Source organism: Haliotis cracherodii, unplaced genomic scaffold, assembly GCF_022045235.1.
Source record: "Haliotis cracherodii isolate W230 unplaced genomic scaffold, xgHalCrac1.p SCAF_7, whole genome shotgun sequence".
In the NCBI taxonomy this organism is placed as follows: domain Eukaryota; kingdom Metazoa; phylum Mollusca; class Gastropoda; order Lepetellida; family Haliotidae; genus Haliotis; species Haliotis cracherodii.
Window position 1 is genome coordinate 19156702 of NW_027266330.1, and position 18287 is coordinate 19174988.

An 18287-nucleotide genomic window follows, 5' to 3' on the forward strand; every position below is an offset into this window, starting at 1 on the left:
GTTTATAATATTGTGTCCAAAGTTACATTGTGGTAAGCTGTTGTACATACAGTGAAACCTGGTTAATCAGGTTGGTTTAATGCAGCTTTGAACAGTATTTCGGTCCTATCATGGCGTCTCAGCTTAATGTAGGGGAAACGCCTAAAGTGATGCATTCCTCAGACATTTATCACTAATGTTCTCCCAACGAACACAGGTATGGTGCTGCCAAACCAAGAATCATAATCAGGGATAATCCCTCCTCCCGAGGCAAGGGAGTTAACTGACTATAAAGACTTGTTCCCAACCTTTTGAGTACTTTAATTAAAAACATGAAAAGATTTGCAAAATCTTTTGTCGCTGCCCAGTTGGCAGTGCACATTCTTTGCAAATCTTGCAGTCAACGAAATCTGCATGTTGAAATCCATGATGACTAGTTCATTACATGATTTTGATTGGCCTATGCATAGACTCTTAACTGTGGAATTCCTGCCTAGTTTGGCAAGGGTGAAAACTGTTAACTCCCTTGCCTCAGGAAGATGGGGCTAATCTGAAGTTAGAACCCATGATCAAAGTCTGCACGGTGAGCTATGGCCTGTGAGAGGACTGGACCACCAGTACACCCTGATTAAAATAAGCTATGGGTGATATAACAGTTATTTAACATAATGAAAACATGAGGAATACGAAATAATGGAATCTGAAGTAATATTTCAAAATCTTCCGTGTCTTGCTGAGTTACATGCAAAATTTTACCATGTCATAAAATATTTTATAATTTTAAAAAGGAAGTTTTGAGTCAAGTCTCTTCTTTCGAAGAATATGTTAATCATGAACTCTTTTTAATAAACATTCTATCATCATGATCCTGTCCCAGTTAGCACACCTACATCGGGTCGACATTGGCATTTAATCTGCCACTGTTGGCATTATATGAATAGAGAAGCTGTTTTTTCTTTGTTGTTATTTACTTATGGCAATTGTTAAGTCATAAATTTATTAGCGTAGGTATTCAAAACAGATATCTTATAGTTGTAAATCTTCGCAAATATAGAAAAAAAAAATAATGGCAAATGGAGTAACGATTATCAAATACAAGAGAATTACAAATGTGTCTAGTTTCAGCCATGACAGCAGTAACCATGTCATTAATATAACTTATTCATGTTTGGATTTAACATATTTATTTTACGGTATCACACCTTCACAAACAGAAGAAATCTTGTTCCGAGAGAATGTTTATATGTTGTGTGTGCACTAGCTTCAGCAAAAGCAACGAATAACCATGTGGAATAGTTTCAGCAAATACAGCAATAATTTCATCACTACAAGATTCATGTGTGGCTTTAAACAAATATTTTCTGTATTAAATCAACATAAGCAGAAGAAATTTTGTTTGGGAACAAATTTAATTTTTTGTCGGTACACTCATTTCTGTGTCAGACCAGAGTTACCGTACCAATTTCAGCAACTAAAGCAATAATTTCATCACAAGTTTTATGTGTGAATTTAAAAACCTTATTTTCGCATATAAAATCAATATAAGCAGAAACTGTTTTGTTTTGAAACAATTTTTACATTGTGTCTGTACACTCGCTTCTTTGCAACATACCTCACATCACATTTCATCAGAAGTTGTTACTGTAGCATAATTTCAGCCAATACAGCCATAATTTAATAATAACAATATTATGTATGGATTTAAAACAATTGTTTTATAGTATTATATCAATATAAGCAGAAGAAATCATCTTCTGGAAGAATTTTTACATTTTGTCTCTGTGCTCACTTGTCACATGACATTTCAGAAAGTTGTTACTGTGACATAAGTTCAACAACTACAGCAATAATTTCATCATAACAATATTAGTGTGAGTATATAAAAGAATTGTTTTATCATAATAAATCAATATAAGCTGAAGAAATCGTGTTTGGCGACAATTTTTACATTTTGTCACCGCATGTTCTCACTTGTATCACATCACATTTAAGTAAGTTGTTGCTGTGGCATAATTTCAGCAACTACAGCAATAATTCCATTATAACAATATTTGTGTGGGTATTTAAAACAATTGTTTTATCATAATAAATCAATATTAGCAGAAGAAATCATGTTTTGAAACAATTTTTACATTTTGTCTGTGTACTCTCTTCTGTGTCACATCACATTTCAGAAATTTGTTGCTGTGGCATAATTTCAGCAACTACACCAATAATTCCATCACAACAATATTCGTGTGAGTATTTAAAATAATTTCCAACTCCAGGAGAAACCAGGAAAGTAGTGAAACCAGACATGTGAAGAACTTGGTTGTATTTTGTACACAACAAACAGAACCCAAACCGAACACTTCTATGTCCGCTTCACTCACTTTCCCCGCCTGTCATTGAAACAGTTGATAGAAATCTCTCAGTTACACGGACAACTTTACATAACCAGTTTATTACCTATCTCAGCGCTTGGTAGACGAGGGCCCTCTTGGTGTCTGTCATGTCGACGTCCTCCCCGCTGATCAGACTCATCGACCCAGTGTAGCCAGATAGCGGCAACCCAACACTAAACATGGGGACAAGAGGTTCCCGGAACACCTCATCAAACTTGACAAGAACAATCCCCCTGTCCAAGTCAATGAAGGCCACTCTCCCCCTCCCCACATCCAGCACCACGCCATAGTGGAGGGTGGCCTGTGTGCCGGGAGTGTCGGACATGGTGTTCTGGTGACAGTCGCCCGGCTCCTCCTCCCGCCACACCGTGGTACAGATACTCTCCCCGTGTCCGCCACAGCTCCCTACACGGACACACCAGGAGCGACGCTGTATAGAAACCCACGGCCCACTCTCCACCTCTCCTGCCTCCCACACCCCCATCTCCAGGACATACCACGGTACTCCCTCCACCACCACCCGCACCCTGGTCTTTGTCTCCCAGTATGTTGGTGTGGTGGGGTGGGGGGTGAGGGTGGAGGGGGGTGGAGGAAGGGGGATGGGGGAGCTACAGGTCCCTATGTACTCCTGTAGCCTGTTCTGCCCCTCATCCCATGTGTCGGGCCGCGAGTTGACCAGCTCACCGTCTGTAGTTACGTGGCAGCGTTCTGCGTTGGCCCGAGCCGCGTCCAGGTGACGTTTAGGACCTGGAAATAAACATTGTATTTGTTGTGTAGCAAGTTTATTTCACTGTTTGTTACAAACTGAGACACAGAAAGAGATTTACTGAAAATATCGGCTGATTGCTTGCTTGTTTCCAAACAGCGCGCTGAATGTTCGTCTGTGTTTTTCATCAGTACAGAATATCTCCCACAACTGCGCTATATTAGCGCGCTAATTACAATGTAAAACTATTACTACGAGAATTCAAAATGCATTTCATTAAGAAACAAATGGATTAATTTACCGTAAAATGTAATATAAAAGAATTTTTGGTACACTTTTGATTTACCCCCATTGTGGAGATATCTGCCAGACGTGTGTTGTGCGTGGACGATGTTCGTGTATGAAATACGATCTCAGTGAGTGAATTTCCCAACAAAAGTGTTTGTGTGTGGATTCTATATGAATCTTTTACAGAATAGGATGAAAATAAACTAAAAAGTATCGTGTTTTAGGATATTTTTGACATTTTTGTGTTCATCATCCACCGCATGAACAGGTATATTCTATGTCCGCTTCAGTCACTTTCACCGTTACACCGTCACAGTCTGTGTGTCGCCATGTACAGGTGTGTGTGCGTGCGTGCGTGTGTGCGTGTGTGTGTGTGTGAAACGTTAAGTGAAGGACAGCACTGTTTAACTTTTCTTTGAGTGTCTCGCATTATGTTTTTAGTATTACTATTAGAGATCGCAACGCAGTATTTTCTCAGAATTTAGATTGGCACATTACCTCTCGGCCGTTTCTCAAAGCCCCAAACTCCCATATCAAATCCTACATGAAATTGTTTTATGCCTACAGTATTGAAGACGAAGTGCATTTTCTGATAACTTGTAGTCTTTATTCAGACTTCAGAATATATTTTGTGAACTGGGCCTTGTCTACAAATCCAAATTTCATGTTTTTATCTCCTACAGGTCAGACCATGTGCATTCTGCATGCGGTGTGATTATTGTTTTGAAATAACTCACACGATTGATCTTGTTATTGTAAATACACCCCGACTGATACACGTGTTGCTTTTTGTGTCGGGGTGTTATAAGGAAACAATTTAAGGTAACACACGGCACTACAACCCAGGGATAAGTTTTTCTCTCGCCTCATTGCTATCCAAATGCATCCCCAGTCTGCAACCCATGATTGCCGTAAAAGGCGACTAACAGGATCGGGAGGTCAGGCTCGCTGACTTGGTTGATGTATGTCATCGATCCCAGTTGCATTGATCGATGCTCATGTTATCAATCACAGGTTTGTCTGGTCAAGACTAGATTATTTACAGACAGCCATCATATAGTTGGAATATTGCTGAGTGCTGCGTTAAACAACAAACCAACCAAACCACACTGGATCACCAGTCTGCAACACGGGAATTTGAGAAATAAAGACGTCTGTTACCTCACAGAGCTCAGATAGGCTGCATTTTTGCCTAAAACACGCAAAAATGTATCAAAATTGTCGAAATAATTTTGACTTGCTTGCGTACAAATACAGTAAAATTTTGTTATAACGAACTCAAAGGAATCACTAATTTTAATTCGTTATAACCGTAGTTCGTTATAAGCATATATGCTTTATAGTGACAAGTTTTTTTTGTTCTAAACTTCCAATTTCTAAAATTACGCGGAGAGGGTGGACTCCCATATAACCACAATCACAATTACAATCCATCAACATTGCCCAAATAATACAAATACACATGAAAAGAAATTAAAACCACAACTGTATAACATTCTGTGTTTCACCCAATGTGAAATGTAGCGTACTATCAAATGTAGCATCTCTTTCCTAATCTTTATGTACAAGTCGAATGCAGGCATCACACAATCATAAACTCTACTACAGTGTAGTATGCATTGTGAGTTCATGAGACATTTTATACACTTGGGTCAGTACAGAACAGATTCATATTAGAAGTCACTTGAACTGCATTTTAAGCAGAATTATCCCTCTCTCATAGGGTAGATCATGACATAGTGAAGGTCAATATACTAGCATAGGTCATGTAGGTCGCGAACATCTGGTTTTTCAGTGACACATTATAACTGCCCCCAGCCCCTCCGTCTCCCAATGTGTTGAAGAAAACCCGAACATATTTCATGATTCAGCAGACATAATTCAAAATTGTCATATCGTTTTTAGTTTCAGCAAAATCAGTAAATGCGCTTTCCTGTCACTGGGTATTCCGATCCATCAACTGACTGTCTGGTTTGTTTACAGGCCGCCGTTGTATGCCAGGAGTACTGTTTCACCGCGTCAGACAACAATTACTTTTTTATGTAAATTGTGTGAGTGGCGGGTGAGTGACATGCTTACCCTTTTCGCGAACACCTGATGTCATCACTGATTTCAGTGATCCATTCATATTATTTTCACCGCCATTTTGCTTTTTACGCCCAATGGAATCTGTTACGGCAGATAATCTAGATAGATTATCCTTTGGCGTTGCACAATTAAGATCTATTTATTGTCTTTGGTAGTAATTTATACCGAAATAAATATTTTTTTGGAAATAAAAAAAGGGGGGGGGGGGGGGGTGCGCACCCCCGCTACCCCCCTCTGTATCCGCCCATGCTTTCACTCGTTCCCGGAAATACTTACACGAAACCAGTCTAGGTTGACATGTCAGTCCAACAATGTGTACAGTGCTTCCATAGTCTGAAAGGTGAGAACTATCTTTACACATTTAGGTATTGGCTACTTTCATTGGGTAAAAGTTTGGGGATCAACAACTTAATAATAAAACTACACAACATTACATAGACAGTGACAGATTGGGGTGCAATATCTCCCATGGACACAAAATCCTTAGATTCTCTCACAAGTTTATTTAAAAGATATGGCATTTTATGGTATTGACAGACCATTTTAGTAAATGAACCCCTGCAAGGGCGACACCACCTTACAATAATCATAAATCTCTGCTAAAAGAACAGCCCATTGTATGATTCCGATTCCGATTCATTATCATGGTATGAATATACATAAACGGAAAAAAGTAACCGTTACATATGCATCTTTCAATACAAATTTATGGAGACATCTCCTCGACTTTAATGTCGAGATTCACAATTCGCACGTTCATGTTCATTCACGGCGCACACTTTGAATGGTTGCGTGTTTGTCGGGAGCATGATACTCACACACGTTGTTTTGATTGTCAAAAGCACACAATACTTGTCTATCTATCAGGTGCTCATAAACAAAACACTTTTGGGAAACTAACGCTTACCCAATGCAACGGCTATGTGCCGTGGGTATGCTGCAAACAGGGACGGCGCAAAACAAAGTTGTCAGACACTTTCATGTTCATCGAAACACAATATCATCTATGACATGGCAACACTCGAAACGTACCACGGGCCGGTTGGAAATGTGTGACGTCATGTCAACAAGCCAACCGTATTCGGTTGGTGCATGTACGGAATCGATACCAAACTGCTACATAACTACCTCGGACAAGTCCTAGGTTGAGACCAATTAGTGGCAAAACCATACATAACAGGTTGAGGAAGCATAATATCTGACCACAACGTTCAGCGATATCCCAAATGTTGCCTCCACATCACCGTCAGTCACGTCTAGTTTGGTGTTGACAGCATATAAGGTTCAGAAGACAGGACTGAGTTGTCAGCGCGGAAAATCATGTAAGGGCCTACAGGCACGGAGAAGAACGTCTTACTGTCGCTTGCGTGACTCAACACCGTCAGTTTGGGTTTGGAGGTGTCATTGTATGGGGTGGCATCACAACTCAACTGAGAACACAACTCATCATTGTTAATGGTAATTTGAATGGCATGCGCTAGCGGGACGATATCGTTTGAGATTATGTTCTACCCTTTGTGCAAATCCAGGGACGTAACGTCACGTTACAGCAGGATCAATCCGACCACATGTTGCAAGTGTTGGAACAACTATTTTGAGGCAGCATAACATTGCTGTACTGTCATGGCATGGTGTTTCTCCATACCTCTTCCCAAAGGAATATGCCTGGGTTGAGATGGAACGACACTTACAACAGTATCAGAACCAGACGGTAACGATATAGCTAAGTTGGGCCAAGCTTTGCTTGCCATTTTGAACAACAACCCCCTGGCTGTTTTCAATCATCTCGTGTCTTCAATGCGCACCTGCTGCATCACCTGCATCAAATGGTGGTCCAATATTGACATTGTAAACTAAGTTGTTATACCCCCCCCTATTTTAGGACGTGTCGCTATGTTTCCGGTTACCAGGTATGAGTTTTGTCAACGAATTTGTTAGAATAAAACATTGATCAAACGAATGACTAAATAGTGTGTTGTTATTTGCAAAAACATAACATTTACACAACTTTATGTGAAGTGACCGCCTCCGTGGGCTAGTAAAAGAGCGTCCGCCCGAAGAGCAGAAGGTTGGGGTTCAATCCCTAGCCGCGACATTCGAAAAGACGGTAAAAGATGGCACCTGTTGTTACCCTGCCTGGCACTCGGCATTAAGGGGCTTGAACAAGGACTGGTTGGCTCGGAATCATTTTACCATGTCAGAGTAGGGTATTCATGTTAAACTGAGGCATGGTATCTGAGTGAGCTAGCACTATAAAATCGGCGTTATTTAAGTGCAATAAACATGAACGCGACGTTAAACCTCATTTTCCATCACATTTTATGAAGCACGGCTAATTTCAGAAACAATTTCAGTATTGAAACAAAACTACACGTGAAAGATAAACTCCTTCGATGTTGGGACAATGCTCCTTGTCAGCAGTTGAATTACAGAAGTCCAGCATAATAGCATCATCGATCTGTGTATACAGTGCATGTCGGAAACTTCAACAAGAACAGAACAGTAGAGATTTGTCTGTAAGCATTGTCACCTAACTGTACAAACCTTTTTCCAGACTATCGTTCTTTGCTTTCAGTTCCGTGAGTTTCTGCTCGTTTTCACTGATTATCTACAAGATAAAATAATCCAGCAATGTGTTGCCATGTTTTACAGGATTTCATAAAATCCTTGGTTGTACAGAAATCAACCAAGAACTGACAGTGACACTATTCAGGCAGCTGTTCACGAGTTCAATGGAGGATGACATTCCTTCAGTATTGAGACATAAACCAAATGACAAACTTAATCATCAACATTTTGAGATCCCGAACGAGAAAAAAATCGTAGTACAATTACACAAAGGGGATCAACGCATGAAAGAGATCATGATATTTCCGTCCAAGCATTGAATTAATACTTTGAAAATTCACTTTGCTAATGAACAGCTTGCAGACCCGTAAACTACCCCACACCCAGATCGTACCGATCTCTAAGCATATACATAACCATATACCATATACATGTATATCAAATCACAATACATTCAATTCAGTAAACCTTGCTATGAATATGTATATTTCAAAGTATCTCCCAATATATAGGTTTCAAATATCAGTAGAACATACTGATAATAATGACTTGAGCACATGAACTACACAAAGATAAAATACACACACACACACCTGTCTGTCTGTCTATCTATCTATACACGTGTGTGTGTGTATGTGTGCGTGCGTGCGTGCGTGCGTGCGTGTGTGAATTTCATAAACTATTTAAGATTAATCAGGTCAGTGCATGAGAAGCGGGAATACATACGCAGATTTTATGTTCGCTTCTTTTCGTCCTCATTTAAACGACAAAGACATTCATGGAGTGGCTGTTTGGGGGATATGTTTTTATCCTAGGTACATGTTAGTAGTCAGGTCGATAATAGATTAGATATCTGTTTTTCTATTGATATTTGTCCCTGCTATTTACCTCCATTGCAATTGCAGCCAGGTGGTTTTCTGTCAGTCGTCCTTGTTGGTATTGCCTCAGCTGGTGAATCAGAACGGGAGCTCTTGTGTGTCCTTTAGATTCCTGTTCTGATAAATACCAAAAGAGAACAAATTTCATGAAATATTTTGTGACCTATATCTATCAAACGTATAAAACTTTCAAATAAACACTGGATAGCTGGCAATTTTCTGGATGAGTGGAGATCTCTACAAAAGCGTTAGTTGAAGATGGTATGTCATGGGCAATTGCATTACACACTCAATGTAGTTGCTGCTAACTAAATACATCACATGCTGCAAGTTGTGGTTCACCTTTATTGTAGTCTCGGCCATCACACGTGTGGTCAGATTGTGATGTTACAGGACCATCGATCTGTAAGAAAAGGTACAAGTTAAATACTAGACAAGAACATGCGTTAAAACCAAGAACAAATTCATTCATCTGGTTTCCGAACGCATCCAATATATCAGTTTGGTAACAAAGCTTGTATAATCGTTTCAAGCTGTTTGTGTGCGTGTTTGTGTGCGTGCGTGCGTGCGTGCGTGCGTGCGTGCGTGCGTGCGTGCGTGCGTGTGTTGTTTATGGCCACATTCAGACAATCCAGTGATTGATATGATGAGAAATGATCTACGCTGTAGGGGTACGATGACACCAAATGTAATCTAATAGTACTGTCATGGATACATAGGATCATGGGATGGTGTACATTCATTTGTACACCATTTGTAAGAGCAAATTGAATACTGATATACTTGTAAGGTTCATCCAGAAGGGAATTTTTTAATGTTTCAAACATCAGAAGGGAGTTTCGTCACGGGTGGAACATGATTATTTTTCATGTTCTCTGACAAGAATGTTACAATGCTGAGAACAGATATGTAGACAAGTGTATAGATAGAAGACATGTGGTCATACTCACATGAAGTCTTCGCTTTTTACTTTTTGAAGGTCCTGTCTGTTCCCCACTTTCATCATAACCTTCTGTAGATAATGCTGGCAATGCTGGTACTGCAGGGACTCGTCCCGTGATGGTTGTTTCCTGTCTGTCTGGTGCACCCTGAAACAATGATATAAGATGACTTCCAAGTATCCTGGGGAACATGCATAATGTCTAGGTGTCTGACGTTCAGAAGTGGACAATCACACACAAGCTGATTTTATTTCTTAACTACAATTAAAGATATGAGCATTGTATCATTTTCCGAAAAATAAACAGAAACTTTAATGTTCATAAACCTATATTATTATTTTTACCAAAATTGGAAACGATCTGTAAAATATAACATAAAACAAACGTTAAACATGCAGACATCACACTCTGTAGCTAAACGGCAATACTCACGACTTCAAATCCTGGTATCTCCATGTCTAACAAAGACAAGACCGATGTGTGTCTGGTCAGGTATTCCATTGTAGCCTGCCACTCCACTGGAAAAGAAAGTACTTAAGCAGTACATTATCAACAATGAGTCATTAATTATCATATAACGGAGTAGTAGTAGTAGTAGTAGTAGTAGTAGTAGTAGTAGTAGTAGTAGTAGTAGTAGTATGTCAGCGGGTGAGTATGGTTTTACGCCGATTAAAGCAATAATCCAGCAATATCCCAGCGAGAAACACCAGAAATTGGCTTCACACATTGTACCTATGTGGGGAATCGAACCCAGGTTTTCGAATACTTTATCCACTAGGCTACCCCACCGCCCCGGTATTAGTATTAGTATTAGTATTAGTATTAGTAGTAGTAGTGGTAGTAGTAGTGACAGTAATTTTGTTATGTGCAGGACATTCAATTAAGTTCAGTTGAATGCATACGTTTCCAGAATCTGAATACATACCCGTGAATAATTTGTGGAGTTTTTTTTTTCTCTGATCCCTGTCCTGAAACAAGAAAGTCTATTTGTGATTGTTACCATTATGAATGTTTGTGAATGTTTTTATATGCACATTGTAAATTGCTGTTAAAAAGGTCATTTAATTTGTTATATATGCTATTAAAAATATGATCATACCTTCAGTACGTTGTCCAGATCTTGATTAAGCATGTCGAGTTCTCCCGAGTCTGCAGACAAACATCGACTATTATAACACCAATCAATCAATCAATCAATCAATCAATCAATCAATCAATCAATCTTTATTTCAAGTACTGAAAAGGCCATAGGCCTATAGTACATATATACATACAGTAGCAATGGGTGCAATAGGAATTACATATATCGTAACAAAATATCACATCTATAATGCAGAGGATCTGATGTTCATTGCATGATATATATACATTGAAAGATATTTTGTGACTGTTTCATTTTGGGATGACATGAGGATATAAAATTTGTCTATTCTAGGATTCAGATAAAAATATTTATGTATGTATTCTTTTCTGATATTTGCATACAATGGACAGACTAGCAAAAAATGGTATTCATCTTCTATCTCTTTGCAAGTACAATATTTACACAATCGGTTTTCCCTTGGTATCGCTAAATGTCTACCTTTTTCTATTAGAAGGTCATGAGAACCACATCTGAAACGGGATAGTGCTGTTCGGAATTTCTTAATATTTATATCCAAAAGATATTTTTCGGTCAGAATGAATGATTTAAAACAGGTGTAATGCTTTAACTTATTATGTAAGTTTAGTGAAGAGTACCACTTTTGAAAATACATATCTTCTAGCCTTTGTCTTAAATTATATATGAAACGATCTGGTACTGTTACATGTTGCTCTCTCCAAATGTACTCATACCCGCAAGATTGGAGTATCTTTTTGACACCCGAGGCCCAGTTATTTTTACCTCTGCTATCGTAAAGAATCATCATGTTATAGCATTTCTTTTGGAATCTGGTATTTGGCATTTTAAGCAATTTTATCCAATATTTTATTACTTTTATGTAACTGAATATATACATTGGGTATCTCCCACATTCCCCGTAAACTGTTTACACTGTAAACTGGAGTGTTGGAATTTACTCCTAAAAATCTTTTATACGCAAATAGATGTACCTTCTCTATTGTATCATAGTTCTCTAGGCCCCAGACCTCAGCACCATAGAGTAAAATAGGACTGATCTTAGTGTCGAAAATCTTAGAGAATGTTTCAAAGCTAATATTTCCAAGGGGTTTTAGGTTTTGTAAAATGCCAATTAAAATCTTTTTGGCTTGTAGTGCGGCTTTGTTGCAATGCAGTGACCAAGTAAGTCGATTTGTAAAATGTACCCCCAAATATTTGTAACTTCTTACAACCTCAAGTTTATCACCTTTGTATAGCCATTTTTCTCGTTTTGATAATTTCCCTCCATTTTTGAAAACTACAACCTTTGTCTTATCGATATTGACCTTCAATTTCCATTTGTTACAATAATACTCAAGTTCATTTATTAACTTTTGAAGTCCAGGTACTGTGCTCGAGAACATAACTATATCATCAGCAAAAAGGAGTAGGAAAAGTTTAATAGTTTCTGGATGGAGTTGGATACCCTCGTTACAATTTTCAGATATTTGTATCGAAAGTTCATTTATGAAAAATGAAAACAGGAATGGACTTAGAATACATCCTTGTCTAACCCCAATATTACAGTAGAAGGAATCAGATAAGATGTTATTGTTTCGAACACAGACCTTCACATTGTGATATATACAACATAGTAATTTACCAATTTTACTACTGATACCTTGAGATTTGCAAAGGGACCACAACATGTTTCTGTTAATTGAGTCAAACGCCTTAGCAAAATCAACAAATATAGCATACATTTTTTCTCCTTTTCGTGCAAAATATCTCTGTACAAGTGTCTGCAATACAAATAAATTATCAATTGTAGAGTATCCATGCCTGAAACCGGCTTGTGCTTCATCTATCTTATTAAAGGAATCTGTCCAAAATACTAAACGTTTGTGTATAATACTGGTAAAAATCTTACTGAAAACACTCAAAAGAGTTATACCCCTATAGTTATTGGTGACATTAGTTGATCCCTGTTTGTGCAAAGGAATTACTATCCCCAGAGTCCACTGTTCTGGAAAATAAGTCTTTTCAAGCATAACGTTAAAAAGAATTTCAAGGTAGGGGAGGAGAATATCGGACGAATATTAAAAAAATTCAGGAATCAAATTATCTTCACCAGCTGCTTTATTGCTTTTTAAGTTTGCGATGCTTTCTGAAATTTCATTTCTTGTTATAGGTGAATCAAGAATATCTGAAGTTTACTGACAAAAAGAGTTATCAAATACATTCCATTCGTCGATATCAAAACATCTTTCCTCGTTCTCTGTAGAAGTTGAAAACAGATCCCTGAAATAGTTAAACCAATCATCAATTGGAATATTGTTTTGTGTATAACGATTAGTGTTTAGCCCTTTAAGAGTGGCCCAAAATTGTTTAGAATCGCGCATACAACGTTCAAGTTTTTCCTGTTTCTCTTTGAAAAAATTCGTTTTCTTTTCTCTGCATACACTATTATATTTATTTCTAATATAATTATACTCATATAATGAGTTATTATCCTTTTTTCTCCTAAAATTGTTTAAATATTTACATCTTTCCTTTTTGAGTAGCTCACATTCACGGTCAAACCACTGTTGACTAGATGTGTTAGAAGTACACACTCTTTTCATGTCGCTTGCTGCCGTGCACAAGGCCTCTGACATGTATCTAACACTTTCGTCTATATTGTGTAACACTTCGTCAACAGCCTTTTCTAATAAAGAGTAGCATTCACTGCTCAACAAGTTATACATAAATTGGTCAGCTTTATCATTGACCCAAACGAATTTGGAAGCCTTCTTATTACCATGAGCTTGCACGGGTTTAGTCTGCACAGAAGTATATAAGCTCGCCATGACAGGAAGATGACAGGATTCCGTGCGTGATACAATGGTGAAATTACAGCATACGTCAAACAACCCAGATGAACAGATTATGTAATCTATGACGCTAGCACCCTGATTGCCAATAAACGTATAGTCTCCAACTTCTGAGTCTGACCCACATCTTCCATTCATGATATGTATATTTAAGATACTGCATAAATTTATCAAACTTTTTCCAAAGTTGTTTAACACATTATCTGCTGACGCTCGTACCATGTTAAAATGGTCGAGTAGAAAACTATACACGGAAGAATTATCATTTTCTAAATATTCAAGAATATCATCTTCAACAAAATCCGGCTCAGTACCTGTGCGTGCATTGAAATCTCCACCTAACATAATATAATAGTTGCCGCAGTGAGAAAGAACATCTAGTAGCTCCTCCTGCAACAATAGCACACCGTTACTACAATCAGGTGATAACGCACTGTACCAGCGTGACGATTCTGGGTGAATATACACACATGAGTAAACTACATCCTTATCTATATTAAACATGGTTTTGTCTAATAACACAAATATTCCACTTTTACGGATTTTTGTCCATTTCACAAAATTCTCATACCTTTTTCTTATAAGAAGTACTATTCCACCTGAAAGGCGGCCGAAGTCAGATATTTTTTCTCCATGTTTTGTTATAACCTTAAAATCTGGAAATATGGATAGTAAGTCAATATCTTTGGACCAGGATCCTGTAATTTAGCCATCAGCCCTGATACATTCCAAAATAAAAATTGTACATCCTTGTTGATAGTTCTGTGGGGTACACTTGTTTGAAGCACCCGTAAATTGTCATGGCCCTGGCCACACCCCTATCTCACAGCCTTCCGACCAGGGGTCTGGGAGCGAGAGGTTGACCTAAGATAACGTCTCCTTTGCTCCCCGCTCCCAGAGTCATCCTGTGTTGTCCGTGTGTCTCTCCTGTCACCTTGTCTAATGTCTCTACCTTGACTCTGCTGTGTGTTGTCATTTCCTTTTTGGCGTCTAATATCCTCTACGATTTTGCCTCCTTTATAGAAAAATCTTTTAGTCGGATTTTCAGTTCGTAATTTATTGAGTTCTTGTCTTTGATTATATGTCAAGTCATTTGCTACGCCATATCCCATGTCTCTAAGGGTTTCTCTTAATTGGATAGTGTGCATCTTGTCCTCCCAATGACACATTTTTACAATCAGTGGGCGTGGATTATGGTCACTTTTTGAAGAGATTCTGTGGGCCCGTTCAATGTCTCTATGTTGCAGTGGCGCTTTCTCGTCCTTGGCTCTAGCCCTGTTAATTACATCTACTGCTTTGACTCTGCAAGTACTGTAGGACTCATCCCCACTCTCGGGCACGTCGTAGAGGATAATATTATTCCTTCTACTTTGTCGCTCTTGATTTTCGACTCTTGACTCCAACTCACTGATACCATCCAAATAACTCTCTATGTCTTCTACTCTATTATTCATAGCATCTATATCAAGTCTTAGGATAGCTTGTTCTTCTTTCTGGTGATCGATCTCGTTTTTAATAACACGTACCTCTTCTTTAATAGACTGTATTTCCTGTTTCACTGAGGTAATATCTTTTGATATTTTGTTTTCCGAGTCTTTAATCTGCTGTATGATTGCTGCTTTAACATCAGATAGGTCGTCACCGATGGGTCCAGGGTTGAGCTCGATGTCACCTGCTAAGAGGAGAAGGCTAACCACCGGGTATCTCCAATGGTCGTGTGTGTGGTTCAGTTTTCGTGGTGTAAACAAAGTTCCCTTTTCAAAGTAATTTATGCTAATCTCACCTCGGCAGCACAACAGCGGTTGGTAGTCCATCGTAGTTAGAGTGTAATCCATCGTAGATCCAGTGACTGATCCAAAGGTCCACAATGTAAGTAGAAGTGTGGTACACAGCATTATCCGATACGCCATTGCTGTCCCGCCCGTCCACTGTGAGTGTGGGGAGTATGGCAACACTTTCTCAACTTGTTTGCAGCCTTTCGGGGGAACGAAAGTTCCGATTCGTGCTCTCCATAACTGTAGGGGTATTCCCATTTCTAGTGGAATGGTATGATTTAGCCGATCTTCATATATACTAAGGATTATGCTATTTTTCTTTGGAGCTGTCGAGCATGCACCCAGCCACCCAGGGGAGGTAACTATCATTTTATCACCAATCAATACGAGGTTACCTTTTCAATAAATGAATGACTATATGTCTTGTTTTGAAAATTGCAGAGACAAATAGAGGGAAGCAATCTGTTGCAGGAAAGAAATACTGCAGCAAAAGGGGCATTTAAGAAATATCTCCACATGACTCTTAGCTGCAGATACTTACGACTTTCAAGATCTTTTCCATCTGTTTCATGTACCTCCATTTCCAGCTCGGTTGTCTGGCTACCTTCCTTCAGCACTGGCTGAAATGTAAACAGTCATGTAATCTGTGTTTCTTAAGATATAATATTGGTTGATAAAGAAGTTTAATATAATCCTGATCTTATCAGATTGCAGTTAAAGATAATATGCACATTTCCTAAATATGCAATAATCAAAATATAACATTGATTAATAAGATTAATTTTGTGAAACTATAACCTGGCTAGGAACGTGAGATTCTTGTTAGTTACATACTGGGATGTTAGATTTTTTTCCTGCATTCCTCGATTCAATGTGAAACCTTCCTGCAACAAGCAAAAACAGAAATGTGTTGACATTTTCAGGAGTTTGAGAGACATTTGACCAGCAGCAACATGCTGTCGTTGTAATTTCGATTTATTCATATTGCATCGATTAATAAACAACAATATTAAACAGTAATTATATGTTGAAACTTACCCATTAGTTGCTCATTGTCTGGACTTTCGACATGGACAAACTGAAAAGTTAATGAAACGTTACCTCCCTTGATCTTGAAGAAAACAAGGTAATCCAATTATTGGCAAAACATTTCAGCAAAAACTTCTTTAAATCTTAAGATGCCGTTAGAACATTGTATTCCGAGATTTTGTATTTTAATATACTAGCTGCATTAAATACACGATTTACAGTATTTTTGGAAGAACATTTTCGGTGATTATAGATATGTAGGTCACACCTTACCATCGTAAAATTTTGTTTCGATTCTGTATATTCTTTTCGACCCAAAGCTGAAAGATTGAAAATACAAAGAGAACGTACAATCACAATTAAGTTGTTGTATTATATATGCCTTTGAAATATATCAATTTATGAACTCTCATCTCACTTACATGTTATATACCAGTTGAACCACTATCAAGGCAAATTCCCACTGTTACAACATGTTTAAGTGTAGGAGGGAATAACGAGAGACAGATGGGAGAATGGAAAGATGAAGCACACACAGAAGGAGGAAGATGCAATGGTTACAGAATGAGAGATGGAATAACTGGTGAAGCACAGATGGAAGAATAGGGATACTGGGTAGTAGTGGTAGAAGAAAGGAAAGAGAGAAGAACATTATTGATAACAGTTCAAATACAGAAATGTAACATGTGATCTATGATATGTGGAGGTAAGACAGAGTAAAAGTGATGTAAGAGACGAGGTGCTCGAGGAAAGAATGAACAGCTTGACAAGGGATGAAGGGGAGGGGTGCGTGGTATACGGGACCAATTAGATGATTGGGATGAAGTACGACCAGAATGTCTCCTGGAGGAAGGTCATGGGGAGAGGTATTGTAATGAAGGCTTTGTGGAGTACAGGTGAATAAAGGCCAATATGAGGAATGGAGGTTTAACGGGGCAGGTGGAATGGAGGAGGGGACGAATTAGGACATCCAGTATCTATTTGGCTACTTTGTGTTCCAAGGACATGTCAATCATCTGTGTAATTATCTACACTACATACCTTTCGTCAAGTGGGCCATTTTAACCTCGTGATACATCTGAAGCGTTTTATCTTTGATCATGACCTGAAATAAAATATATAGACAATGTGATTTTCATCATCATATTTTGCTTGCGATTCATAACCTGATTGTCCGTAATTTCTAGACCTACCGATCTTAGAAGAGGAAACATATTCTTCTGTTGTCTTATTCCGTCATGTAGGTCTGACAACTGAGCCTCGTGTGTGGAAGAGAGTTGCCTGAAGCCGCCCAAGGCTGAAATGAATAAGAAGAAAGAATATCTTTTACATCGGAAATAATTGTTCCAAATGTCATCATATCTCCCACCCCCAGTAAACATTACACAAAGCAGTTTTATAAAGAAACATCGATAATAGCTCTATACTGCATTAAGTAGCGGTTATTGTTTTAGCCAAGTTCATGGTTATAACATTCTTTCAACACATGCATTGCCTTCATGGATGGAAATACTCACATTCATAGTGACCTTTGCTTGTTATAAGCCCATGTGGCTTGTCCTCCAGACTATGGTGTAGTGGATGAACCTGCAAATAAACAAAAGTACCAAAGTGGCATTAATACACAATATCTATCTATCTATCTATCTATCTATCTATCTATCTATCTATCTATCTATCTATCTATCTATCTATCT

At 38.3% G+C, this 18287-nt stretch overlaps 1 protein-coding gene across 1 annotated transcript in view; it reads right to left on the reverse strand.

Moving 5' to 3' along the window:
• LOC139448721 (uncharacterized) overlaps window positions 1–18287 on the reverse strand; it is a 24869-nt gene continuing 6582 nt past the window's right edge. Inside the window, exons 13-28 of the mRNA XM_071230267.1 lie at window positions 18120–18177; window positions 17784–17887; window positions 17632–17695; window positions 16864–16910; window positions 16600–16639; window positions 16396–16445; window positions 16103–16181; window positions 10932–10981; window positions 10758–10800; window positions 10265–10350; window positions 9842–9979; window positions 9234–9294; window positions 8902–9008; window positions 7990–8053; window positions 5722–5778; window positions 1–3110 (exon numbers count right to left, since the gene is read on the reverse strand). Coding sequence (XP_071086368.1) covers window positions 2428–3110; window positions 5722–5778; window positions 7990–8053; window positions 8902–9008; window positions 9234–9294; window positions 9842–9979; window positions 10265–10350; window positions 10758–10800; window positions 10932–10981; window positions 16103–16181; window positions 16396–16445; window positions 16600–16639; window positions 16864–16910; window positions 17632–17695; window positions 17784–17887; window positions 18120–18177 — 1731 coding nt within the window. The 3' untranslated portion in view covers window positions 1–2427. The remainder of the gene's footprint in view (window positions 3111–5721; window positions 5779–7989; window positions 8054–8901; window positions 9009–9233; window positions 9295–9841; window positions 9980–10264; window positions 10351–10757; window positions 10801–10931; window positions 10982–16102; window positions 16182–16395; window positions 16446–16599; window positions 16640–16863; window positions 16911–17631; window positions 17696–17783; window positions 17888–18119; window positions 18178–18287) is intronic.